Source organism: Melanotaenia boesemani, chromosome 16 (assembly GCF_017639745.1).
Source record: "Melanotaenia boesemani isolate fMelBoe1 chromosome 16, fMelBoe1.pri, whole genome shotgun sequence".
Classification (NCBI taxonomy): domain Eukaryota; kingdom Metazoa; phylum Chordata; class Actinopteri; order Atheriniformes; family Melanotaeniidae; genus Melanotaenia; species Melanotaenia boesemani.
Window position 1 is genome coordinate 17,668,563 of NC_055697.1, and position 27,728 is coordinate 17,696,290.

The 27,728-nt window shown below is 39.1% G+C and overlaps 1 protein-coding gene across 2 annotated transcripts; it reads right to left on the minus strand.

Annotated features, from left to right (window-relative positions):
• Nucleotides 1-844: 844 nt before the first annotated feature.
• Nucleotides 845-27,728, minus strand: LOC121656022 (semaphorin-4G-like). 2 transcript variants are annotated; one of them, XM_042010985.1, is made up of 16 exons: nucleotides 27,458-27,728; nucleotides 22,303-22,605; nucleotides 16,101-16,249; nucleotides 12,455-12,517; nucleotides 12,258-12,356; nucleotides 11,992-12,085; nucleotides 11,806-11,919; nucleotides 11,451-11,605; nucleotides 10,636-10,811; nucleotides 8,786-8,930; nucleotides 7,755-7,977; nucleotides 6,647-6,762; nucleotides 6,172-6,326; nucleotides 5,772-5,830; nucleotides 2,796-5,307; nucleotides 845-1,715 (listed from the first exon to the last, which is right to left on the minus strand). In XM_042010985.1, the coding sequence occupies exons 2-15, from the start codon at nucleotides 22,430-22,432 to the stop codon at nucleotides 4,334-4,336; spliced, it is 2,652 nt and encodes an 883-aa protein (XP_041866919.1). In that variant the 5' UTR covers nucleotides 22,433-22,605; nucleotides 27,458-27,728; the 3' UTR covers nucleotides 845-1,715; nucleotides 2,796-4,333. The 2 variants fall into 2 exon arrangements, with proteins under 2 accessions (XP_041866919.1, XP_041866918.1); XM_042010984.1 differs by having other exon boundaries at nucleotides 845-2,486; nucleotides 2,519-5,307.

Below are 27,728 nucleotides of genomic sequence, written 5' to 3' on the forward strand. Positions count from 1 at the left end.
GAAGAGACACCTCTTCTATTTACAATGTGTATTTTCAGTTATAGTTTACTTACTATACTGTATTTTTTTATTTACAAAATATATTGATGTTCTGCCACAAATCTTATACGAAGCTGTTGTTTATTTATGTTGTAAATTTTGAGGGAAATGCAAATCTTTCAATGAGCACTTGAGCAGAACAAGCTCTTCCTGTTGATTAAACCAAGACAGCATTATGTAAATAACTGGCCAACCATGACAGCTTGTTAATCACGTCAAGCAGCATGTTCTGCAGGTAGCTGGCACTCTTATACATCACCCTGCGTGCATGGTTCTGTTGTTCTATTCCTGGGTATTTTGTCATACTGTTAGTAATACAGGGCAAAAATTGAGCTTTATTTTACCTTCTAATCCAGTAATACAAGAAAAGGTCAAACGGATGACGGAAATATCTGTGGGTGGCATTTATTGACCAAGATTTCTGACAGGTAAGTTCAAAAGGCTGTGACTGGAAGTAAGAAGAGCTGCTCTTTCACAAAAGTCTCATGGACCTTTTCAGGTCATCACAGAACATCTGTTGCATGTGAGGGTTTGGTCAACAATATTGTCCTGTTGACTTCTTTCTGCACAAGTCTGTACCATGCTTCTGAAATTCAGGAAGGTTTTTAGATAAAAGGCAGATGCCTAGTTTTTTTTCTGTGTCTGACATTATTTACAAGCTAATACACTTCTTCCAGCCTCCTCTTACACATAAAATACCAGAGCTCTGCTCCAAAGCTTTGACAGGAAAAGGCTCGTTTCATCTACCTATCTCTGTGAAAGGAAGACTGTAAACACACACACAAGCAAAAATGAGGAGAACAAGTTCATGTAGAAATTTTATTTCAAACTGAAATTTGAAGGGAGTCACTGCCCTCGTTCTTTGTGTTAGCTTAGGAAAAAGATTTTCTGTGCACACACATGGTGTAACATGCAAACAAGATTAAAAGTACAGAAAAGCTCAACAATCTGTAGCTAAGACATTAGGAATATAGAGATGGTTATGTATAATTTGGTGTATTTTTCTCCTGTTAGTGAGCTATAAATATTAATGTGCTGGTGCAGCCTCTGCATGCTTTTGGCTGCTGTGTTCATCTTTATCACATTTTGTGCAACACATAAAAATTGTCTGTTTTTTTTAAAAGTGGCACTTCAACAACAACATTTTCAATAAGCTTCAAAATAATACAATTTTACAAAATTACAAAATAAATAAATGCCTTTTTTTTAACCATTCTCTTCTGGTTTTGCAATAAAACAGGCTCACAAAGTATACTGTATTCTAACACCAACCTTGGCACTTTTCTTTGATATTTAGATGAGCTTGTTGTTTCCTTAATAGCAGTGTTTGAACATAATTCATGCAGAAAGTAAAAAAAAAAGATCATTATATTTTAAGTTTGGTCTAACAAGTATGCATCAAACAGAGAGAAGGACGCTGTCTCCACACAAAGAGCTGTTGTCTGAATGAACAAACGTAGCTCAGTAAGATGCTGTAGCCAGCTATTTTCAGCTGGCGGTGCCCAGGCTCACACTGCTGCCCTCATCCAGCCTCACCTCTGACCCCGCTGTCTGCTAATGATGGTAAATTTTGTTCCACCGCTCATTAAAAGAACACTTCTGTGTCCAGTCTTGCTTTTTGACATGGTCAAAGAGGTGGTCTCCTCAGGAAGATAACTGATCTGCTCTTATTACACCTGTAAATGAGAAAGACAGAAAAATGTGCAGGCCTTAGCAATGTCTTTCCATTGTAGATCTATTGGAAAACTGCATGTGGTCAACTCTGCTTCTATGTGGCCTGAGATGTAGCTGAACTCAAACACAGTCAAGAGATATTCCAAACAAGACCCTGAAATGAAATAAAATCCTTTTTTTTTTATTTTTTTTATTAACCTTGTCTTATGTAGTCTGAAAATAGGTCAAAGGGCTTTAATCAAACTAACTGGAAAGATTGGCTCTTCCAGGTCTAATGTTTTGTGAACTGCAGCAGTGTACATGTCATTTCAAACCCAAGCATTACTGAATGACTTGACTCAATCAAGTATGCTATGACTAAGGAAACCTATGACTGAAATATGCATCTTTGAAAGGACATAGTATATAGTTATTTTTACATTTCTTTTCTTCATGTGAAATTAGGAAAAAAAAAAGAAAATCCAGACTTTGCTGCTGAAGTAAGAAGAAAATAATTGGAAGCTTCAGAGTGGAACATGGTGTAAATGTCTGGAGAGATCTGTGGCTCTCCAGTGGAGGCCAGCCTCATCATAAGACAAGTACTTAATTAATGCTGCGTTCTGACATAAGAGTATGCAGCGAGAGCTGACTGACAGAAATTTAATATCTATGATACTAAATGAGATTACAGCCATTTCTGTGCAAGGATATACCTGCAATATGTTACAATGGAAAGAAAAAAAAATGAATTTCTAGAAATTAAACCTTAGCGCTTATTGTACTATCTCTTATTACTTGGTGACTCACACATGAATTATTCTGAGACTGTAAATTAGTTGTGTCAGTGTTCATGTGAAAAAGACTACAGCAGATGTCTTGATTTGCAAATATTGAAACCAAACCTTTTCCACAAATAATAAACGTCTGTCATACTGACAAAGCTGTTAGGATACAACTGCATACAAATTCAGAAGACAAGAAGGTTTCTATCAGTGTTTTAACAGTGGCCATGGACTCTTAACTCCATGATGCATATCTTAAAAGGCTTGTTTGGCAAAGTGCCTGTGGGAGAAATGTGCTGGTAAGATATAAAAACTAAATACCTTGGACACTCTTGATGCTCCACAGTTTGTCATTCAGCGCTGCAGATTCATGTTGGGGGGAGTCGGGGTCAAACAGCATCCAGCAGAAACAACATCTCAAAAAGGTCAAACTCATTCTGGCTTAAAATCTCATAATAGTGTCCATTAATTCCCCCAAACACTTAGAAAGTTTAGTTTAAAGTGCATTAAATTCATTAATACTGTCAAATATCTCAAAGGCTGCACACAGCACTTGGTGAAATAATCACTGTTTAATACTTTTTCTATCATGTACAAATGGGACACATTTATTTCCTTTTATTATGTTGATGTCACAAATTTCTCACATGCTGTACACCCATATAGTAGTTTTTCATTTATGTTTTAACACCATATAAATAATATTAAATACTTATCTGAACTTAGATGATAAAATAACCAGTCATTAATATTTAATTAATAATTAATTAAGAACAACCGAATAAATTAGGTTAATTAGTACTGATAGTTATATTAAATAATGATTAGTTCACCATTTTTTCTTTTACTAAAAGGGTTTTGTTATGTGTCAGCATGAGTTACAGTATATTATTCCGCAACAGCTATTAGAACTGATACAATGTGCTTTGTGTGTGCTATTAATAAAATGTGAGTTCTGTTTGTTAACCAGCTCCCTCCATTCATCCATTTAGTGTTTCCCTGTCTGCTGGCCAATCCTGCTGCTATTGGGGTTCTCGATGTCATTGAGCTGCCTCTCTAGCCAACTCCCTGGTCTTAGACAGCAGCTGGTGACAATAGACCTCATTGTGCTTTCAAATTGGAACCTGCAGCAGCTGAGGAACTATGCCAAACTTGTAGAAGATGCTGGGCATGAAGAGAGCTGTCACCAGTCCAGGGGACTCACTTGAAAAGCAGCTGAATTGCATCAAGGCCCACAACCGCAACCTAGCTGGCCAACACAAGATAGTACCATCTGTTTAACAGTGAAAGCATATATATATATATATATATATATAACATTCTCATACATATTAGCTTTTGCTCATCATGTCCATCAATATTTATGATGAATGTGTCATGTTTTAAAAATGCATAGGCCATCTGTGCACTTCTCAGTGCAAACAAATTTTGGCTAGCTGCCCTCTAGTCTGATTGGGATCCCATCATGTATTTATATGTCCATGCAGTTCCACGTCTTGTTAAGAGTTTGTTTATCCAGGTTTGTTCTTTGCAGATCAGAGATCATCCTGCAGTGGAGATCCCTGCTCTGATTCTCAGACTCCAGTCTCGACTACACGTCTCTCTGGGCAGGTGAGGTAGATCACGCATTTCTGTTCTACCGTTTACTATCATTTCACATTTGAATTTTTTTTTTTCCAGAGAAATTTGGAAATTCAGTTTGCTCATGGGTTTAAAAAGCAGGAATATCTGAATGTGGACTATCAAAAGTAAGTAATACGGATAAGAATTTGTTTTTATCTGCATTACATCTTATCTACATCTTTTGGTCCACAAAGAACAGGCACGGGGTGAGAACATGACAGGGGAGCTGCATGCCTCTAAACAGAACTCTCATCCGGCCTGGGTAGCAGCTGAGTGTGTTTCCTCTTTTCTAAGATCCTGTTGAGTTCCTCAGAGAAGGAGTAGCAGAGTGGTGATGTGCTTTCAGAGTCACTTTGCCTCAGCAGCATGTAGCTGTTCCCGTTCATCCTCCGTAGGACACTGGGCAAAGTGGCCGACAGCCCACTGGGAATGTCACAGGTATGCTGTGGAGTTGGAGGAAGAGGCGGTGCTGGGGGAGGAGGCTCCTTATTAAATGATGTGTGGCCCTCACCCGGGACTATCTGTAGAAAGCCTCCATCCTGGATGCTGCCATTATACTTTGAAACTCCATTGCAAATGCCATTGCCATTACAGTGAATTGAGATGGTCTTCAGCTCCATGTGGGAGGAGCTTCTGTGCTGTTTCCTGCTCCTCATGCTCTTCTTGCTGCTTGGATACGCTGCAGCTGCGGCACGCAATGAGTACTTCCCTCTGCTGCCCGCTCGCAAGCAGAAACCCACATAGACGAGGACCACAGTGAGAACCACACACAGACCACCAAGGATGGTGATGAGGGACAGGTACATGGCCTCCATGTTCCTGGGGGACAGCAGCTCTGAGTGGTTGGGGAGTGATGGGGGCCCCTCAGATGAAGGTTGATCTGTCGATGGTGGCAGAATGGAAGAAATACTACGAACTGGATCAATGGGTGGGGGAAGGGGAAGGTCCAGGTTGATGGTTACATTGTAGGTTACTATGGCAACCTTGATGTTGTTCTCAACAGTGTGACAGGTATACAGACCGCTCTGGTCCTGTCGGGCCTCAATGATCAGCAGGCCATCTGTGCCTGTCCTGAAGCCAGAGTTCAGATCGTAGCCCTGCACCTCCCTACCATCCAGCATCCAGAGGGGCGTTGCCAGGTTGGAGCTGAGCTCACACTGCAGCAGCACATCATCCCCCACCCGAACAGAGCGGCTTCGCTGGACAATATCTGAAACACCAGCAGGAGTGTTTAACAGAAGTTAGCCTCAGATTAATCTCAGATACTAATAACTTAACATCCACTCCATTTATTAAATGTGATCCTGAATTATAGAGACATAAAGTCCAATTAGAAATGTTTAACACCCTGCCATCATATGACCTTAAACAGAGAGAAAACGAGTAGACAGAAGACGCTACATTTTACCAGATTGAAACTGAAAAGCTGGGAGAAGGCATTTGCCTGCCTTGAATATCAAACAGATATCTCACAAAGATATGATTAAAGAAGGGAGGGGAGGATTTTACCAGCACAGTGTGCATAATAAGCTTTCAAAGAGGCCTTCATGCTTTCTGATGACAAGTGTGCATCTTTTGAGCCCCATATTCACTATTTTTAATCTGCCTTCAATGCGTTAAAAGCAAACTTTATTCAACTGGCTGCGGCAAGCAGCAGATAAGATTTCTGCTTACCATATTGCATCATCTCACATCCTATGCTACCATGCTGGATGTCTTGGATTAAACTGGATCTGTGAAGAGAGGGAATAAATAACAATATGTATATTAATATAAATAATAAACAGTGCTGAGATTTCTATTTCTTCCAATTTCTATTTTGTGCTACTCTAGTGTGATCTATTCATATCTCTCATATCTTTCACAGCTGTTTTTTTCTGGCTAAGCTTATCTGTCCAGATTAATAGAAAAACTTCAAGTACCCAGCTGCATGCTTTGTTTACTATCACAGCCAGCATTTATGCATCTGTTCTTGGGGCTGACACTGTGACAGGATACTGTAGGTAATGCAGATCAAACTAACAAAAGAGCATCTGCAGACACCACAAACACATGCAGAGATTTCAGCACCCACCTGTTTGCCTCTGCCATCACATCCACACACTTGGATCCGTTCCAGGCACAGTGAGGATCCCTGGAAAAGATGCAGTCATAGCAGGAAGTGTACCTGCGACAGTTAGAGAGCGGCAGCTGAACCACGCCTGATGGAGAGCCCACGTACACACTCATCTGGGGGAAAGACATCATTTCAAAGCAGTAAGACAACAATTTTGTCATGACCTGTGGGGTCTGGTTTAGGTTTTTTTTAGTCTGATTGATTTCTGTCTTCTTGTTTTATTTTGTAGTCATTCCCCTTGTGGGTTCTTTTTAGCTCCCTGCTTGTCAGCCCACCTGGTTTGTTTACATAACTCATTTCACCTGTTTCTGGTTAGTTGTCCTCAGTGTATTTATACCCCCTGGTTTCAGTTTCTCTTTGCCAGACTGTTTCCTGTTATTGTCCGAAGTCCATGTCTCTGTTTCAGTTTTCCTAGTCTGTTGAGAGAGTGTACCTGCTTAGTAGACATCAGTAGATTGGTAACAGGTTGTGGTTCCTCAAACAACTGAAGCTCCTCAATAATGTGTAGTTGATCTTTTACTTCTACAGCTTTGTGTATCCAACCTTCATCTGGTGATCAATACAAACACAAGACTCATTAGAATTCAAACACAATCTAAACACAAAATATTCTTCACAAAAAAGCAATTATATTTCATTTGAGTATGCAACTTTGCAAAAACCTGGAACTAAATTTAGACATGTAGCTCACCTTTTTCGGCTTTCATTCCTTGCCATTTTTAAAAATTTATTTTGCATTGTTCAACGTCCATTAAATTGCAAAAGTTCAAGCATCTGTGATGTATAGTTTCTTTTGGGGTTTTTCTCATATCTTAGAGATTTGTTTTCATACAAAGAGCAACTTAAGCACATTTCTGTTGCATTGCAAGGCTACGCTAATTGCTATATGTTTTGGTTATTCATGACACTGGGTTGTGCTGGTAGCCAGTGCTTAATCTGCACAGGCATAAATACAATTAGGAGCGACACTGTGAAAGCAAGATGGAGTGAAATTTGTAAAACTAGTTTTATGACAATGCCAGAAATAAACATCATGTTGCCAGTAGACCAGGAAAAGATATGATTGTGAAAGCAATGACCATCACTGCAAGCTCACACTGAGGACAGAAAGATGGATTTGATTTTCACCAGAACGGCATTCAAAATTCATCTTTGCTTCATAATAGATGAAGCAATGGCCTCAAATTAATATGAATTTTCTCAAATTAACATTTTTTATTTAAACAAAACAGAGAAACATGCCTAAAAGGTAAGAATCTGTGCAGAAATAAAATTACCCGTTGAGATGACTTCCACAATTAAGGTCAAAGCCTATTTAGCAATTCTGAGAAAGTTGATCCAGTCACTCTGCTAAGAAATAATCCCAGAGATAAATCCTCTAAAATCTACAAAGTTAATTTGAACACATCTGGAGTAGGTAAAACTTTTTTTTCTAGTGTTTATAGGAAGCTGAGTGTAGTGAGTGGTAACAGTCCTCTGAAAGCACATAAATATAGTTCTCAAAAATATCCCATTACACACTTAATTCTTGAAACACACACCTGTTCCCATGTATAATACATGGTACATTTGTCCATCTAACCCATGGACCACGTGGGCTGCCATGTGTGTGTAGTCTGTTGTTTTCCTGAACAAAAGAGGGCGTCTGTCAAAAGGTTGGACTTGCTGGGACATCAGAGGATGCCGTCTGACAAAATTCAGCACGTCATCAGGCAGGGAGGTAGAGATGTTTATGCCTCTGGCTCTCAGAGCATCAGTTATACACTGTGGTAAAAGAAAGACAAAGAGAGCGAACACAGGCGGGATGATGAGAAAGTAACTAGGCACAATGTGGGCTGCAGGGAAAACAGAAATCTGTTTGGCTCATTTTTAATAAATATCTTTTTTTAATAGAGGCCAACATGGAGTGGTGTCATGAGGCTTAGTGAAACAGTCTACAGGGAAATTTCAGGGATCAGGAGGAAAATGCAAACCTCTGGAAGAATGTATCCAGGGAAAATGTGACTTTCCACTATAAATACAATAAGCATAAGTTCAGTATCCGGCTTGTGCTGACATATGAGTGACTCAGCTCTCTCTTTGCACATGGCTAAAGGAACAACTTTTCTTCTCTGTTGATCTTTTTCATATGACTTTAGCCCCTTCCTTTAAGAAGCTTTCATGCTCCCAAGTTAAAACCCTTTCTCCTTTCTGTTTAATAGCAAAGTTAAATTGAGTCAGAAAAAGTGTTGAAATGACTCTGCAGTGGATAAAGTCAAGCTAAAGATACCATTGCCCTGGTTGCTCCTTTCAGCCACTGTCACCAAAGCTATGAGCTGGAATTAATGACCATGGAGATAGCGTTGGATAGTTGGGTATCCTTGAAGATGCTATACATCCTCTCTATTGTTTTTCCTCCATCTTTTCTGGAACTGTTTCTCTTTATTCATCTTAACTTTGGATCAGTATCATCTGGTCTCTGCTAGGGATTTTCTTTCTTTTTTTTTTCTTTTTCTTTTTGAGTCCTTGGCTGAAGATGAGTTTGGAGACAAAGCATCACTGCTTGTGTTACTATGTGTGCATGTGCGCTTACTGTTCCAGGCCGTGGGTCAGGAACTTTTCCAGTGTATTCCTTCCATGTAGAGCCAGGGTCCTGGTTCTCCATGTAGGGTCCTTGAAAGGACTCTTGGACTTCAGACAGAGAGAACCGACACACTGCAGATGCCTTCACATTTTTCCTTTAGGCACAGAGTCACACCATGAGAAAGACCAGAGCGCAAACCATGAGCAATAACACTGGTAAACCTAGGGTTGCCATGGTGACAGTAGTAGAAGTACAGTAGTGCGGTAGCACACCTCTTTGAAACGATGAAGAGAGACAAATGGAAGCAAAAACAAAAGAGGAGGGAGGGACAAACACTGACTACTGTGATTTGAAGCTGATTAGAAGGTATATATAAATGATGAGAGTAGGAGCGAAGGAGGAGAGAACAAAAGAGTTTCAGAGATATGTAGTAGCAGCCATGGTAAGAGACAGAAAAGGTGGAGCTGGGAAACAAAAGCCTGCATCAATACATAGCAAAACAAAACAAAACAAAAACAACTGAAGATGATAATTGTTTGTTATTCCCCTTACTAGACTTTTAGCTTAGGAATAATGGTGAGTCTCCCATCACTTCAGCTTTGTGAGGAAAGAATTACACATGTCTACGGAGCTTCTTTTTTTTACATGAAAACCATGAAATGCAGCACATCTATGTCTTTCAATTGACAACAGCTTCAGTATCCCCCCCATTTTTAACACTGTTTGAAAGCTAAAGTGAGATCCTGCTGAAGCCCAGAGATCATTCCCTCCTGCTGCTGCTTTATATTAAAAGCACTGAACTGGCAACACAGTGAGTGGGTTTTATTAAGAAACATTCACATGAAACAAAATGTGTGTCCTTGGCATTTCCTACCCTCAACTCTTCATATGAAGTATGACATACTTTAAATAATTGGGGATAAATTGAAAAAAAATGTGCAAAACACAAATTAGACTTCTCTTGGCTGTGATAGGAGATTTTAGCAAATCACATGACTTTTTATTAAAAAAAAACACTGTTCTACAAATGCAGGTCCATCTTTCAGTGCCCTTTAAAAGCTAAAAGTCTGATTCATCAGTGGGAGACCCTGCAAGTAATGTTGTTAATCCAGCATTGCCAACAATTACCTAGAACACATGGTTTAAAAAAGGCAGACAGACTTGTAAAAAGACTTCCAAAGAGAGTCTAATAGTAAGCACAATAAAGCATACACCATTGGTAAAATGTTTGAGAGATGGAGAAAATGACACCAAACTGAATTTGGGACTTGCCAGACCCTTTTCTGGACGTGTACCGGTTTTGCTTGTTAAGTGGGAGAGGAAAGCTGCAGGAGCACAACTGCACTTTTGAATTCTTGCTTTTCCCCCTCATTCTCCAGACTTTTTCCTCCTTGCAGCTTTAGTTATTCATAGTAATTTAAGCATCAGCCATGGTTAGCCAAGCCACAGTAACCAATTTGATGTGCTGAAAGTTATTATTGAGCCTATTCTTGAATAAAACACCAGCCTTGTAAACAAAAACAAACGCCTCTTCTGTGTTTCTGATAATTGCTAAACGAATAATTGACATTGTCATAATATTCCCAGATTTTTTGCTACATAAACAACTGAAACCCAGTAAATCTGCATTTTTAACCAAAACTTTAATAAAACTCTCCCAGCCCACTTCTTCCAGTCAGTTTATTTTGACATAGAAGTTATTTGGGGTTGTTTCTCTCCTCCCTTTCATCCTTTCTTTCTTCTTCAACAGCCTCAATGTATTGATCGGTGCTTTTCATCTCAGTCTCGCTTATCCACATTTGTAACCTCAAAGCCCATGTCAAACCCAAAAACTTGACAAGACATAAATTTCCACTCACCACTCCAGGCCGAAGATGCCGTAAAAGAGAGTGTCTTGCGGCATGAGGCCAGGCATAACGAACACGCTGCGCAGCATGTTGAAGTGGAAGTCAAACTCAGGCAGAGAGCAAATCAACCTGGTCTTGAGAAAGGATGTCCACCGTTTCTGGAGAGTTAAATGACCTCCTCGGTCTCCCTGAGGGAAGAGAGGTGAAGAAGAAAGGAGAGTTAGAGGGGTGAGCAGGGAAAGTCCTTTAAGGTAAGGGCATGATAAAAGAAAGATTGATTAAACTCTTGGCCAGTAGTGACACAGCAGAGAATGCAGACCTTTTGAAAGCAAAACAGATGGTACAGGAGAGCAAAAAAGATTAAAATTAAAAGGGTTATGGCCTTCTATAGGTCAGATTCCCCACTGTAAGGTTTGTCATAGGTCACTAATAAATTTGACAGCCATTGATACAACTCATGTATTCCCATCTAAACACCCATTCATGATGGAAGCAATGAAAGGCTGGGATTATTTTGGAATTCGGCAAAGGTTACGGTGTACAGCTGGCTTTGTCACTCATAACTTCTTCCTGGGCAGCAGGGAATGTACAGTTAATCAGTCAGATTATAGGCAGTAAAAGATACTAAACAGTCTGTCTTTCATACTCGCCACACCCTCTTGACTCTGCAACCAATTCATCAGCAACAGGGTTAGCTCATCTAATTACACTTAGCTTCCAAACGAATTTGCTATTCAGCTCCTGACCTATTACAGTACCCTCAACTCCTCAAAGGCATCCCTCTCATCTGTAAAGCATTTCCTGCAATTCTCTGAAACTGTGCTCACCTTACAAACCCGAGCAACTCGTGCCACCCTGCTGTGGCTGTGGGTTGTACTCTGCTCCTGGCTCCTCTCGGTGAAGAAGAAGTAGATCTTATCGTCATCACCGGTGCTGCTGCCCAAACTCTCCCTCACAAGTGCTGAACCCACAAAGTCTGCCTCTGCAAGGTGGAAAAGAGATGGACTGACTCATCCTGTGCTTTTTTGGGATAGATGAAACCAGGATTAATCTTTGACCTTTAACGCACTGCTGTAAGTTTATATCCATGTCATTTCAGTCTAATGCAATTAGACAGTGCGCCACAAGTGCTCTAATATACAGATGCTCAAGTGTTCTTATCATTCCAGGATATTATCTCACCATTCAGCCAGCGTGTGGGAGCATCTTCTGTCCTCAGAGTGGGAGATGGAGAGTTACGGCGTATATCTGGAAAGCTCCAGAACTCATACTGGGAAGCTGTGTATATCTGCTGGTCTAAAAGAAAAAATATGTATTCTGTTGTGTTGATAAATTCTTAAAATGACTGAAGTGTTTTACACTGCTTACCTATAATGAGAGCAGTGTAACCTGTTGTTGGGCTGTAAGGACATTTGTCTTTGCCTTCCTCAGGCTCTGATGACATAACAAACCTCTTTTCATCCTATAACAGAAAAGAGGTAAAAACTGATCATTTCATATCGAAAATGCACATATAAATATATATTTATAAGATATAAAAGAGAATAATAAAGTATTTTATCCAACAAATATAACATGTAATTTACACTTTCCCTGCTGTTAGAAAGAAATATATGTGTTTTCCATGGACATACTATGTATGCACAAAGGGGACTGAATGCATGAGTGCCACACATGTAGAGATGAGTCGAGTTAAACCTCTGGAGGAAGCGGATGTGATTAAAACACTCTGTCTGAAAGAGAATAAGGAAATATATCATAATTAGGCAACAAATATCAACAGACAGGAGAGAAAAAGATTAAAGGGAAAGACTGACAACTAAATGTCTACCTTATTGTTTTTTCCTTTCTGCTGGCACAGACTCTTCTGCTTAGGGGAAGCCTCCCACTCAATCTATAACAGACCAAATAACATACAGTACAATAAGATAGAATAGTTTTACATTACTGATCTGCATAAAGTCTGTGGGCAATTACCACATATTTGATGGAAGATAAACAGCTTCATTTTTATGATTCCAGCATCTGAATTTATTTAGTTTTTGAAAAGCAGGATGTGTTTTTTTTAACTGTTATGTAACATGACTTAGTTGAGCTTGGAGTGAAAAGGGAGACAAAAGAATGGTTGTATGAGTTTTATGTGCATGCAACAGACACACGTGCACGTTAAGCAGATGCCACTGCTGCAGCATAACAGCAGTGGCATCTGCACGTTTTTAAGATTGTCTCAGTGCATAAAAGGGCTGTGACTTTGAGGCATTTGTTTTAGAGTCTGGAAACAGAACCAGAACTGATAACACCAGTAAGGTTTACAGTTTATTTTTTTATTTAATTTATGCACAACAAATAAATGCACATATATTTAAATTCATGAGAAATAAATCATTGTATATAAACTGAAATGGTGCAAATAATTTGAAATGTGGACCAAAAATCACCTTTAAATGTTCACCAAAAAAACTTGAATAGAAAAAAAAAGGATTACAAAACCATCATTAACTTTCTGAAACTCACCTCACAATATAACATTGATAAATCTCATTAAATAGTTACCATTTTTATTTTATTTCAAATCAGTTTGTAAAGCCTTTAAGGGTCCTGAGGTGCGAGATTTTAAAGAATAACTAATCCTAACCCAATTCATGTAGCCTAGGAATATCCAGTGATGATGGTGGGTGGGCAAGTCTGGGGTGACTCGGTTGGTCATGCAATTTAAAAGAAAAATAAATAAATAAATAAAACTATAGCATTCAAATCTTTGCAGACAAGACTTGATTACAACACTGGTTGTCAAACACATTAAGAAGTATTTCGTGCTACCACTGGTTGAGGATATAATTATTTTATTAGCAAGTTATTGCTTTAGTTCGTTAGTGTATGGCTATAGTTATTTAAGGTAAGGATAAGTATATCATAACAAATACAAGCCCCACAGATTTGTTTTAAACAACACCTGTATTTATAGCAGGAAACAATCCCTCCACAATTTCCCCTGCAGAAATACAACAAACAGCCATGATGGTGTTTTAATTTTTTATTCATGAATCGAGGCAGCTATATCAAAGCAAGAGCTCTGTTTTCTCCTCTAAATATTATTCAAGTTTTATGGATTTCATGACAGCTTGACACATACACATATAGTACAAGGGCTATTTTCTATGAAGGCCTGTCAATTGAGTGTGTATATATATATATATATATATATATATATATATATATATATATATATATATATATATATATATATATAGGGATCACTAAAACAACACATCCTAGATCTGAATGAATGAAATATTCTTATTAAACACTTTGTTCTTTACATAGTTGAATGTGCTGACAACAAAATCACACAAAAATTATCAATGGAAAACAAATTTATTAACCCATGGAGGTCTGGATTTGGAGTCACACTCAAATTAAAGTGGAAAAACACACTACAGGCTGATCCAACTTTGATGTAATATCCTTAAAGCAAGTCAAAATGAGGCTCAGTAGTGTGTGTGGCCTCCACGTGACTGTATGACCTCCTTACAACGCCTGGGCATGCTCGTGATGAGGTGGCGGATGCTCTCCTGAAGGATCTCCTCCCAGACCTGGACTATAGCATCCACCAACTCCTGGACAGTCTGTGGTGCAAGTTGGCGTTGATGGGTGGAGCGAGACATGATGTCCCAGATGTGCTCAACTGGATTCAGGTCTGGGTAAAGGGCGGGCCAGTCCAGAGCCTCAATGCCTTCGTCTTGCAGGAACTGCTGACACACTGCAGCCACATTAGGTCTAGCATTGTCTTGCATTAGGAGGAACCCAGGGCCAACCGCACCAGCATATGGTCTCACAAGGGGTCTGAGGATCTCATCTCGGTACCTAATGGCAGTCAGGCTACCTCTGGCGTGCACATGGAGGGCCCCTAAAGAAATGCCATGCCACATCATTACTGACCCACTTCGAAACCGGTCATGCTGGAGGATGTTGCAGGCAGCAGAACGTTCTTCACGGCGTCTCCAGAGTCTGTCACGTCTGTCACATGTGCTCAGTATGACCTGCTTTCATATGTGAAGAGCACAGGACGCCAGTGGCGAAGTTGCCAATTGGTGTTCTCTGGCAAATGCCAAACGTCCTGCATGTGTTGGGCTGTAAGCCCAACCCCCACCTGTGGACGTCGGGCCCCCATACCACCCTCATGGAGTCTGTTTCTGACCGTTTGAGCAGACACATGCACATTTGTGGCATGCTGGAGGTCATTTTGCAGGGACTCTGACAGTGCTCCTCCTGTTCCTCCTTGCACAAAGGCGAAGGTAGCGGTCCTGCTGCTGGGTTGTTGCCCTCCTACAGCCTCCTCCACGTATCCTGATGTACTGGCCTGTCTCCTGGTAGCGCCTCCATGCTCTGGACACTACGCTGACAGACACAGCAAACCTTCTGGCCACAGCTCGCATTGATGCGCCATCCTGGATGAGCTGCACTATCTGAGTCACCTGTGTGGGTTGTAGACTCCGTCTCATGCTACCACTAGAGTGAAAGCACTGCCAGCATTCAAAAGTGACCAAAACATCAGCCAGAAAGCAGGAACTGAGAAGTGGTCTGTGGTCACCACCTGCAGAACCACTCCTTTATTGGGGGTGTCTTGCTAATTTCCTATAATTTCCATCTGTTGTCTATTCCATTTGCACAACAGCATGTGAAACTGATTGTTAATCAGTGTTGCTTCCTAAGTGGACAGTTTGATTTCACAGAAGTGTGGTTGACTTGGAGTTATATTGTGTTGTTTAAGTGTTCCCTTTATTTTTTTTGAGCAGTGTAGTTGGGTCTATATAAAAACATAAAAAAAGAAACTCATAACCATAAGGACGATAATAGAAGAGAGAGGATGCAAATGTCATCTCATTATCACCAGCTAAGCTATTCTAAATTGTTTAATAATCATCTGCACTGTCCAAATGTGCTGGTAACTGTTATTAGAAGTAAAGATTCCTCAACCATCAAAACTATAATGTGAAGAAGAAATCCCAGGGTTGATATAAAAATGTAAATAAAACTACGAGCAATTTGTATTTTATAATCTGACTTTAAAAAATTGGATAAATACTAGCAATAACAGGGCAAGCTTGTAATAGTAAATAATATTAATTACAAACTACTTTTATTTCAGCACATGTGGATTGTATTAATATGAATATGAATCTAATTACAGTTACTCAGACAAGATACATTTATCTGGTTTTGTGTTCTTATTACTACATAACTTTTCACAGCAATTTATGCAGCTGTCACATTATTGTAAATGACTGTATTAAAATAATATGACTACAGAAATAAAAATTTAAGAGGTGATGAGGATAAACACGTTTACCCCTAAATGAAATATTAGCTGAAAGGCTCCTGTAATGTAAAATGCAAATGAAGCTGTGACAGAGTTATTAAGATACATGGCAGCTGGGGCTAACAACATGCAGCAATACAGAAACAAACAAACTCACAGTGAGAGCAGAGCCGGCTGATATGTCAGAGGCATTGAGAGAGAATACAGCCCCCCGGGCCCCGACATAGAGATGCTCACTGTCAACCTCCAGGAACATGGTGCTGTAGTTGACTGCAGAAGAATGAAAACGTCTGCAGCCCTGGAGACCTGAGGAGAGATGATAGAAGGAGAGGAGAAAGTAAGAAAGCTAGTTAAAAAAAGGAGGTAAATTATTGTAACTCCCTGACTCTGCTTCTGCTACAACTATGTATGCAAAGCTGCTACTACTGTTCTAAACAAGAGACATTACAGGCATATATATGCCAGTCTTGCACCAACATGACAGAATCAGTGCAGCATATATCCAGCATATTGTTATCTTTACTTAAGATTACATTTTTTTTAAAATATGTTTAAAAAGCAGTTTAACCATCTTTTTCTTGTATTTCCTCTGACTAATTCAACATGTGGTTGAAGGGGTCTGATTCTCTTTAGTATGGCTTCACATGTTACTCCCTGGTATATCTCGCCGCACTTTCCACTGGCTGTTAGTCATGGTCTGTCTTTATGAGAACAAATGAAGGTTTAAAAACAATACTTCCAAGAAAAAAGAAGGCATCCTCTGTTCACAATTAAACTTCCAAGTTATGACATGTATTATCCTGGGGAAATCTATTCTATTTCTTGGGTTATGTTATTTATGTGGTGATTTAATAATACAAAACAATAATAATAATATTAATAATAATTTATAAAAAAAAAAAAAAAAAAAAAAAAAAAAAAACAATCGCACACTGATGGGTTTTGAACCTAAACCATCTCCTTATATGACTTTAGAAAGTCACAGCACAGCATAGGGCATATTACATGCTCCAGAGCAAGGGCTTTTTCAATCAGACTTGACAGGAGGAGAATAAAAGGCGAAACAGAATTTCATCTTCCATGATGGATTTCTGGCTGCATGGTTTTTGAATGCTGGTGGAAAGTAGTGAGGACTTATTCATTGATTTTAAGGGACTTCCTTTATAATCTGAGAATATTTTTTAGGCTGTTAAAAGAAAAAAAAAAATCCCTTTTGTAAAACCTCATTGCATTCTAACATCACACATGCTATAGCTGTGCGGTTGTTGTGTTTAGTTAGAAAAGGAGGAAAAACATGTTCATTTTTTAAAGATGTACATTATAAAGTAACATTTTCCTATTTTGGCCATAGGAATAGTAAATAAGAGTTCACAGCCATGCTAATGCTAGTATCGCAACACGGTTGTGGTCATCTGTATAGCTTAGCCTGTTAGCATGCTAAAACTAGCACTTAGCACAAACCGAAGCCAGCGGGAAGAAATTTATTCAAGTGGTGTACTTGACAACAATTTAAAAGTACTTGCACTTGATTTGCACTTCTATTTTTTTCATTTTACACTAGCCACTTTCCCGAATTATATTTTAAACATTGTGCTTTCTACACCACAACATTTGCATCTTGTTTGTTTTTGGCTGTAGTATAGTCAGGTCATATTTCAGATAAGTCTTTCATAGTTCCACCAAATGATTATATTCCTCTGAAATTTTCACATGGTTTTGCTTGAATAGCATTCTGTAAATTAGACCCTGACTGATTGATTGGCCGATTATAGCCCTTTTCAAAGTAGTCATAAAATAAATAAAAGTTATTTCATTCATACATATTTTTTTAATTAACCTGACAATTAATTGGTTATGAAAATTTTTTCTGCCAAATATCAGAATTGGCATCGGCCTCAAAACATCCATATCAGTTGGGCTAAATGTAAATGTTCAAATAATCCAATATTTAATGATAAAGAAAAATCAAAATCCTAAAAACTGAAAATATTATGGTTTTGCAGCTATAGCACTCGTTCAATCATTAACCACACCACCAGACTAACTAAAAATCTGGAGACCAGCAAAGCGCAGCCTTCTGAATGGAATTTATATAATCTGGTACACTGAGATTAATGGCTCTAATTCAGGAAAGAATTGATAAACGTTGTCAAACAAAATTCAAAGGGTAAAGATAACAACAGTTGTACATTACTTTTACTCCTAATCATTATCCAACATATTTTAGGTTGATCATATATGAGTCCCACCACTTCTGCTTTTGCACAGTTGATAATCCATATACAGTCTATCTCTGTTTTCTACATCTTCCTCTCTGTCAAGCCATGCACCTGCACATCCCCTCTCACCACTCCTTTGATTTTCCTCTTTCCCTGAGTGGCAGCTCAATCTTTAACATCCTTCTCCAAATGCAGTCAGCATCACTCCTCTGCTTGCATATAAACAGACTCAATCTTGCCTTGTTAGTTTGTTCCCAAACTTTCCAACCTCAGCTGCCCCTCTGATATATTTATTCCTGAGCCTGTCCATCCTCATCACTCTCATCTAACCCAAACCACATCCAATCAGATGGTTTCTGTACTTTCAGTGGCATTTCCCAAGCCATGAAACATTCCTGGTCTGAAAACCATCTTATAAAAGGAGATTTGGTGGTTCCAATATCATAAACTTCGCAGTTTATTGCTCTTCTTTTGTTTATATACAATATCACTGATCGTAGATTAAATTTAATTTTCATTGTGTGCAATAAAAGTTTGAGATGTTTTCATTTGTGTACATTTCCCTCATTCAGTTCTCCAAGCTATATTGGGATGCATCTGTTTGACAGGGCAAGATACTAATGAGGTTCAGTCACAACACAAACACTGCAAAAAGACTCTACAGTGCACATAAACACACACACCTACACACAAACAGTAAATATGTCACAAAGTTGCTAGCAGCAGTCACAAGCTGGAGTGTATGTCTTAAGCATAAAATGTATCAGGAATCCACTTAGATTGAATAAAGTTTACACCATGATTAATACACACAAACACTCTATAGGGCTACAACAACCAAAGCAATATCTCATCAAAATACCTGTGGTGACTGGTTAATTTCTAAGCCGTATGAATGCAAAATGAAGCCACATTTTATGCTTCCCATTGAGTACTGTAGCCAAAAAGAAATGTGTCAGACGCCCTGCATTTGCAGCCAATTCACTTCCCCCTGAAGATTGCATGGTTATCAAGTAAGCTGTCATTAAGATTCCTATCAGCTGCCATGACACACAGTTCACTTGGTTCACTTACACAGCAGCAGCAGCAGCAGCACTCAGTTCCCATCCCAGGTTGCTACTTGGCACTCAGGTATATACTTTCTGCCTTAGTCTCACCGGGAAGAAAGATTTCTTTCTCTGTGGGGTTTTTAGAACAAGAACTTCTCCCACATAATATTGGTGTCTCATTATGAGTGAAGATAATGCATTATAGTAGAGACAAAGCCTACATTTCCTCAGAGTAATCCACGCATTAGGACACATAAAAATAGTATGTTGGTGTGTGTGCAAAGGCCTGACAGATGGAGCCAGGTAACTCATAACAACAAAGCTGTGTGACACAGCAGGTAGGACTCTGTTACAATGAAACAACATTTCAAAGCACCCTCAGCTTACAAGATCATGTGAGAAAAGGCACATGTGAGTCGGTCTGTAAGAAAAGAAAAGGTGCAAGTCAGGCAGCGAGAGCAGCCCAGATGATATTATTTACTAAGCAAACACTAGGAGGGACCACAGCTGACCAGCAGAGTACACTATGTTCAGGGACAAATACACAAGCAGGCACTGGACTTCAAGGAACTGGACTGTGACGTAATAGCATGATATACAAACATGCATGTGAATGTCCGGGCTGTTTATGGTTCAAAGTTTTCCGACGTGAATGAAAGCCAAATCTGCTAAACATCCATGTTAGAGAAATTCTCACAAAACCTGACAGACCGGAATCAGGGTATGTCATGGTAATGTATGTAGAAGAGTTCACAGTTTTTGCTCCTTTAACCGTCTGCTCCCTCTCTGGTTTATCAACTTCAACCTCTTCAGACACTTAAACTCTAACTCCTGGCATGCTTTCAATTAAAAACATCCTACATTCCCTAAAAACCTTCCTCTTTTTAAGGTAAGGAAAAGCAAAGTTGTGTTTACGTGTTTGCATACGTAATTTGTCAACCCGCTCAGGTTAGGAGGCTTTGCTGTTAGGTTGCTAAGGAACACAGAGATTAGAGAGATTAGAGGTAAGTTTGCATATCAAAATCTTCTCATCATGGAAAAGGCAGCAAATGAGACAGAGACTAGGGATAACAGCAAGATAACAGGACAAAAAGAAGAGCAGAACCGTGAAAAGTAGAAAATAATTAAGAAAAATACAATAAAAGAAAGTGGTGAATGTTAGAATAGAGTGTTAGAACAGAGTAATGGAAAGGCAGAGTAAAGCGAGTGGATGGAGCGGAAGAGGGAGGACAGTTGTGCAGGAGATCTTGCAGACAGAAGAGAGCACTATCTGATGACAGACAGAAACTGAGATAAAGTTATCAAGTGAGGTCAACATCAAGACAGGTAATGGAAAAATGTACTATAAGAAAAGACAACTGTTCAGATAAAACTGCAATAAGACAGGTATTGTTCTGCAAGCAGATGTAGAAGAAGTAAATTTGGTATGAAGTCAAGTAAGAACATTTCTGTAACACCTCTGTGTCTTAACAAAAAAAAAAAAAGTCAAATAACAATTCTTCTCAAAGGTTGCATACCTCCCTACACAAAATAAAAATTCTGTAAACTGCTGTTTGCGCCACACTACAACAGTTGTCATGGTTACGCTGCTTCTCAACTACCTACAGTGGTGTCAGACTCCCTGAATGCTCTGCAAGGATCCAAGTGAAAGCAATTCACACATCTGCTTCTGTCTTTGCAGCACCTCAGGCTACATTCCATCATTCACAAGGTAAGTAAATAATAATCACGGCTCAATATCGCAAGAAAAAAAGGTTAATAAGGGTGACAAGAGTGTTTTATTCAAGTGAGTATACACAATAAGACTGAGTCAAAGGAGAGTCAGTAAAAGAGAGCAGAACAGTGAAATGGGTGAGAAGAGGAAAAAAAGGAGAAGGAAATATAGCAACAGGAAAATTTTTGGGTACACCTGCTCAAAATATCCATTACTATGTGTAGTTTTCTGACTAAGAGATACACTTATCTCAAAAACACATATAGTTACCAATGAAGCATCATATTTAGCCAAATTAGGCAAATAAATAAATAAAATAATAATGATATTAATACCCTAAGCTTTTAGATTTTTTTACATTTTATTGTACAAAAGTTTATTTGCTTCTTAGGGCTATGACTTGCTTAAAGTCATCGATGGGAAAGATCAAGTGATTTCAAAGGTTTATAAATACTCTGAACCATCAACAGCCATGGGCTCCTCTAATCAGCTGCCTAGCACTCTGGAAATTAAAGCAACGGATACCCATAAAAGAAGCAGAGGATGATGATAAGATAGCATAGAGTCTTCATATTTCCTCACCATGTAATTGCAGTAAACATGGAAGATAAAAGGTCAGATTAAGGCCTAAAAGACCAAAAAAAAAAAAAAAAAAACTTGAAAGAACTTCTCTTAAAAGGAATAAAAAGGCATATCAAAACCCTATTTTTATGGCAAAGACCTTCAGAGATACACAGAAGACCTTGAAGTGGTGATGCACTGCTCTACTGAGCAGATACATATGCACAAATATAAATCTTGTGGAAAGGCAATGAGAAGTATTGAAGTGAATGACATGGGGAGCATTTTCACCGGTCTTTAGGAAAATGATCTTAAGAGATGCAGGATAAATAATTTGCTGTGGCCCTCACAGTTCTTCCACCTTGACATCACTGAATATCTGTGGATGCTCTTTAAAGAAGTAGTGCATATGAGATGGTACAAGACTTACAGAGCTAAAAGCCTTCTGCTGGAACAATGTGTGAAAATCCCCCAAACATGAGCTTAAAGTCTCAGCCGCTACAAAAGTGTTTACAAGCTGTGATCCTTCCCAAAGGGAGCTTTACTAACTACTAAATATGCATTGTTCTCAAACTTTTTCTTTGTGTTCTTTTCCTTTTTTGTTATTTTTAGACGATCAAAGATGTAAATAAGAAATGAATTATGCTGCAGTGTCTAATGTTAACTGGTGGCTGTAGACAGAACTGAGGTATTACATGTCTGTGAGCATCTCTATGCAGCCCAGGATGAAGTGCAGTGCAGAGAATTAATAAAGGGACAGATGATGTGATACTCCATAAACTGATGTTGAATCTGTGTGTCTTTGCTTGTCCTTACCACTGGTCAACACAGTGACACGTGGAGTCACATCCAGGTCCAGAGGCATTCTGAACGGGTAGCCAGTCGCCACTGCTGCACACAAGCAGCTCAGCAGCAGGAGATGGGCTGAGGATCGAGCTCCTTGCATCTCTGCTGAGCACCTCTTCAGGCAGATACTCTCCAACCGATGTGTGTGTACACAAAGACACTCACACTAACATATCCACCAGATACGCCTCTTCACATGGATGTACCCCCGTGCACTGAGACAAACAGAAGGCTGCTTCTTTCACTGTTCTGGAGAGAGGGTATGAAAGAAACCTGAAAAAAAGAAAAAGAGACACACGGGGCAAACAATGTTAATCGTCTGTAACACCTTCGAAAAGCCAGAGAAGAAGCTGAAAAAGACCGAAAGTTGATGCAGATGAGTTCAAACGCATTAAATGAGCTGACGTGGAGGATTTCACAAGGATGACGACAGAGTCACGAAACAGATACAAAGTGCAATCGCTCAGTAAAATATCAGGCCAGATCTGACTTTACATGTTGCAAAGTCTCAGTGAGGAGAGGGCGAGCAGCAGCTGAAAATATCACTAACCAAACAACCACTGTCAAAAAGAGCTACGTGCTGATATCACAAGCAAATACTTGAGGATTAAATTGCTATGTGGAGCAATCTGGATCAATATGGTGTGAAACTAGTTCAAGCAGTAGGCATACCTGAGAGGAGCCAAATGATAGTGAGGCATGATAATCTCTACAATGTGTGTGTGTGCTGTGATATGAATGCCAATGTTACTCCTGCAGAGTAAGACCCTCTTCTGGGGGAGTGAAAACAGTGGTGGTGAGAGGATGGAAGGGAGGAGGTGTGTGTGTGTGTGTGTGTGTGTGTGTGTGTGTGTGTGTGTGTGTGTGTGTGTATCCCTTGCACCAGTGCACACATAAATACTCAGAATACACTGACAGAAACTCCATGGAGCACCACCTTACCATGTCCAATCTTATTTGTGGTAATAGTGACATCTCTCTTTCGTTTTCCATCTTTTTCCATCTCCCCTCCATACACATACTTCAGCAGCTCCAAATGTAAACAGTCACAATCTTTAGCCCTTTCCATCAAGCAAAGCAGGCAGCCTGCTTCTTTCTTCTCACACGGGAACACACGAGGATGCATTTATCAAATCTTTTCACGCACACCAAAGGATGCAAAGAAAAACTGGTTGAAAGGTGAAGCCATTAGCACAAGAGGCAGTGACTGCACCCTCATAGAAAGTTCCTGTAATCCCTCAAGGCCGACACCATGACAACAGCTGGTTTAAACATTGGACAAAAGCAATATAATAACCATAAATATAAACTAGTTAAAGTGTATATCAAAAGCAAATTTCAACTAAAATCTTTTTCAATATGGTGCTTCAAATTTATGGGTGCTTAAAGATTATTTTACTTTCATTACATTTTTAAAAGAAAACAAGCAGTGTGCTGGTTGTGCTTATTTAAGTTGCTTAAAATATAAAATTTACTTAACCTTTCCATAACAAAGAAGATTGGATGATGCTGTGGCAGCTATTACATTGCATTTAAAACCTCTCTGTTAGGCCAGCTGCCAAAAATTTGTATTTATATGAAGGCAAGGAAAGTTTATTTGTAAAAGACATTTCATGTCCATGTTGACTCAAAGTGCTTTAAAGAAATGAATGAGAATAACAACATTACGTTGAATGAATTAAATTAGAATTAAATCTAATTTCAAGTCTTTTTTTTTATTGGAAATATTTGCTGTTTAAGCATGTCAGCTGTTAAACTTTGGTTTGTAGACTATTTGCAAAAAAAGCAAGTGGCCCATGAAAAAATCTAGCTAAAGCAATAAATGATTAATTGGCTGATTGATCAAATTACTTGCAATAAAAGGATTCATTCCCAGCAGCTGACTCTGGAGCCTTCAATATCAGACTTTCATAAATTACACTCAAAAGGAAGACAATTAAACACAGTCCCTAATGGCAAACCTATGACATATTATAAGAAAGTCTGAGATAAAAGTGAAGTCAACTAAAATTTAATAGTGAAGGATTACTTGTCTCTGCAAAGGGTTTTTTTTTTAAGTACAGAAGTAAAATTAACACAGTGGTTGATGTCTTTGAAATCTGTGTGTTCATAGAAACCTTATGGGTAGAATCTCAATACCACATCACAAAAGCAAGGTTGCTTTTTTATGATCCTGAATTTAGGAAGCATAACATTGCACTAATGTTGCAAATTTACTTTGGGGGGTACAAATTATTCCAGCTGTGCATTTCTTGTGAGGATGTGCACTGTAAATGTGTGTCAACTCCCCTCCCAGTTTTGTCTAAGCTCCTTTTTTTAAGGTGGCAGAGGTGCACCGACGGGCAATTTCATAAGTCATTTATCTGACTCAAGCACTCACTCAAAAGGGCTGTCATGGTCTCAATCCTTTCAGGCAAATCAGGAAGACACAGTCGTCCTGATGGGGTCTTATAATCATTAGAGGAAGAGGGGCCTATTCACATGCCACTGAAACAGCTGAAAGTGGAAGATGGGAGAGAAGGCAACAAGCAGGAGGTAAAATCCTGTTGATGCATCTGGCAGTGCCAGTAATTGTCACAATCCTGATTCTCTGTCATCTAAAATGAGTTATTCTTGACTTGCTCTGAGTGCCTCGGACCCCTAAATCCAGATGCTTTCAATTGTTGCTGCTAAAACTTTGAATGAAAGCAGAAGAAATGATGCTAGAAATAAAATAAACCAGACCCAGAGGAAATCACACCACTCACAGTCTGTCTTCTTCCTGATCTCACTGCCGGCTTTCTGTCCCAAGACATTCATTCACAGAAATAGATTTTATTAAGTAATTATAGTGTCTATGAACCTGGCTGAATGGAGGAGGCTGGAGCACAGTGGTGATAGCTCCATTACCAGACAACACGTGTCCCAAAGGATGCAAAAACTTGTTTCTGAGTTGTATGTGTGTTTCTGAGTTAGAAATGGTAGAAAAGGTTACAATTGCAGCCACTGAGCTGTGCTTACACAAACGGTGCTTTAAAACATTTCTTTCACGGACAGACAAAAGGAAATCATCTGAACTGAACTGTTTTCATTCAACTTGGCATTTTGTGGGGTCGCTTTGTGAATGAAAAACTGAGCTCTTTCAATCAACTTCTAACACAGCAGTTATTCTGACAAGACAACAGAAGACACAAAGCTGCAAGTGGTCAGTAACGCACGGAGATGCTGTTTGCCATCATCCATTATTGCTGTTATATGTGAGAATTGTTCCACTCTGGGCTGGATGGCAGCCCAAATCCTGCAAATGTCCACAGTAGAAGTTGTAAAATGTATCTTTTCTGAGACTCCACAGAGACCATTGACTGCCATTACAAATCTAATTGAATCATACAAAAGGTTTTTTTTGTGCTTCTAGATGAGCCCAATGTTTTCATTGCATATGTTTCAGGTCTGGACTGCAGGCAAGCCCATTCAGGTCCTGGATGTGTGTAGATTTTACAGTTGTTGCCATTGTTTCATAAAGTAAGCAATGTACCTAAAAACTAGGCAGTTTTTTGTATGGCAGCATGTTGCTCCAAAACCAGAATATATTGTTAAGCATTGCATCTTTACAGATGGTAAAGTTACATGCACAAACACACCTGTAGCATTAAAAATGCTGGCTTTTGAACTGACAACAAGCAGGATGTTTCTCCTTCTCTTCAGCTGAATTTGAATCTATCTGTTATCTTTTGTAGGCTACTGCTGATGATGCCAGCCCAAAATTCTTTCCAGTTTTTACACAGAAAAGCAATGCTTTTTAGTAGTATTTGCTCATGCACTATTTCCCACAGTGGCGAGCCTTCTCATCTAGTATTCTTCTGACAAACTGGCAGGCTCTTTTAATACACCACTGTGCTACTGTTTTGCTTTATTTGTTTAATTTGGTGACCAAACTCAACTTTTTAAAAAAAATATTACTGACTTCATTTGCAAATTGCTTGTAATTTTTTTCTAATCAAATATTTGTCTTTAAAAAGAAATTTCAATTATTTGTCAGCTGTTTTATTCTGTTTTTATTTACATTTTCCACAGAATCCAAGTTCTTTTGTAAACAAAGTGGTGGCATGTTAGGTAAACAGCGTTCAAACGTAAATTAGCACTATGGAACCATTTTTTACTTTTTGTACAAACTACACTCACTGTTGATTGTGAATATTCATAACCATGACTAACTCCCTAACAGAAACCATAATGTTTCCATTGATAAAGCTTTGTGATTTCATTATGAGCTTCCTGTTTTCATAAAGGGTTATCATGGTTACCCCTTTGGACTCCCACTGAGAGGCTGTGGCAGAATATTGATTCAAATCTTAAAGCATAGATTAAATCATTATAAAAGTATAGTAGCAAAACTAGAACCTTGATACAATAGAGGCTGAAAACCAGCTTCTTTGCAGGAAATAATGGAGAAAAAAAGCCAGGATGAATAGAGGACTATCTTTGCAACAATACTTAACACATCTTAAGCGTTTCCTTCCACTTAACATACAAATTACTCAAGTAAGACTCTATTGGCAGTTAGATAACTGGGTTCACTGGGTAGGTGTCTCTGTGGGCTTAATGATTAGATCGCACTTGTAACACCAGATATGAGACGGCTGGCTGGTGGCTATCACTACGTAGAAAGATCAATAATCCTCCTCCATCGCATTCAACATCATCAGTGTGTTTATGCTGCTTTTACTCAGCATTGCTTGGTGGCATTATTGTCATGTGTTTTACATGTGAATTACACGTTTCACTCACATGTCTGCTGATATGTGAAGGATTGAAAGTCATCACACCAGAGAAGGCTGGATCAATTATAACGCTGGGATGCGGTGCTTTTCTTTCTTTTACCCACATTTATGCGGACAGTGAATGTGGGTGAGGTTACACCTGTCTCAACTGACAGGTAAACGTCTTACAGTTTTAATATTCCCAAATTATACGTGATTATTCAATATTTTTTGACGAGGCTAACTGTAAGTAATAGGTTATATTAAAAAGACACAGAATAGCCAACTGCACTGTGTATGAGTAAATGACCATAAAGCACCACAGGAAAAACAGCAAAAACACGATACAATTACAGCGTCGCCGTGTAAAATTAAACGTGGCTTACCTAAATTTGAGTAAAGATCCCACGAAGAACAGGATTTTTACCTTTCACTGAGCTCAAGGTAATCCAAATGGACTTTAGACGTCTGTGCACTCTAAACAACCACTCACAAGACACCCAGCCGCTCCTGCGCTGCTCGCCCTCCACGCCTTTACTTCACCACCTTCTAAAGCTCACTGCTTCCCTTTTTTATTCCCACTGTAATGATGACACACCAACTACTTCACTGTATCCACTTTTCTCGGGATTATCCTGAGGACTGATTTGCGCTGGG

Coding starts and splice junctions, on each gene's coding strand:
- LOC121656022 (XM_042010985.1), bottom strand. CDS start 22,432: ATGCAAGGAGCTCGATCCTCAGCCCATCTCCTGCTGCTGAGCTGCTTG. Junction 10,812..11,450: donor GAGTTGCTCGGGTTTGTAAG/GTGAGCACAGTT, acceptor CTCTTCCCTCAG/GGAGACCGAGGAGGTCATTT. Junction 6,763..7,754: donor TGTATTATACATGGGAACAG/GTGTGTGTTTCA, acceptor ATTGATCACCAG/ATGAAGGTTGGATACACAAA.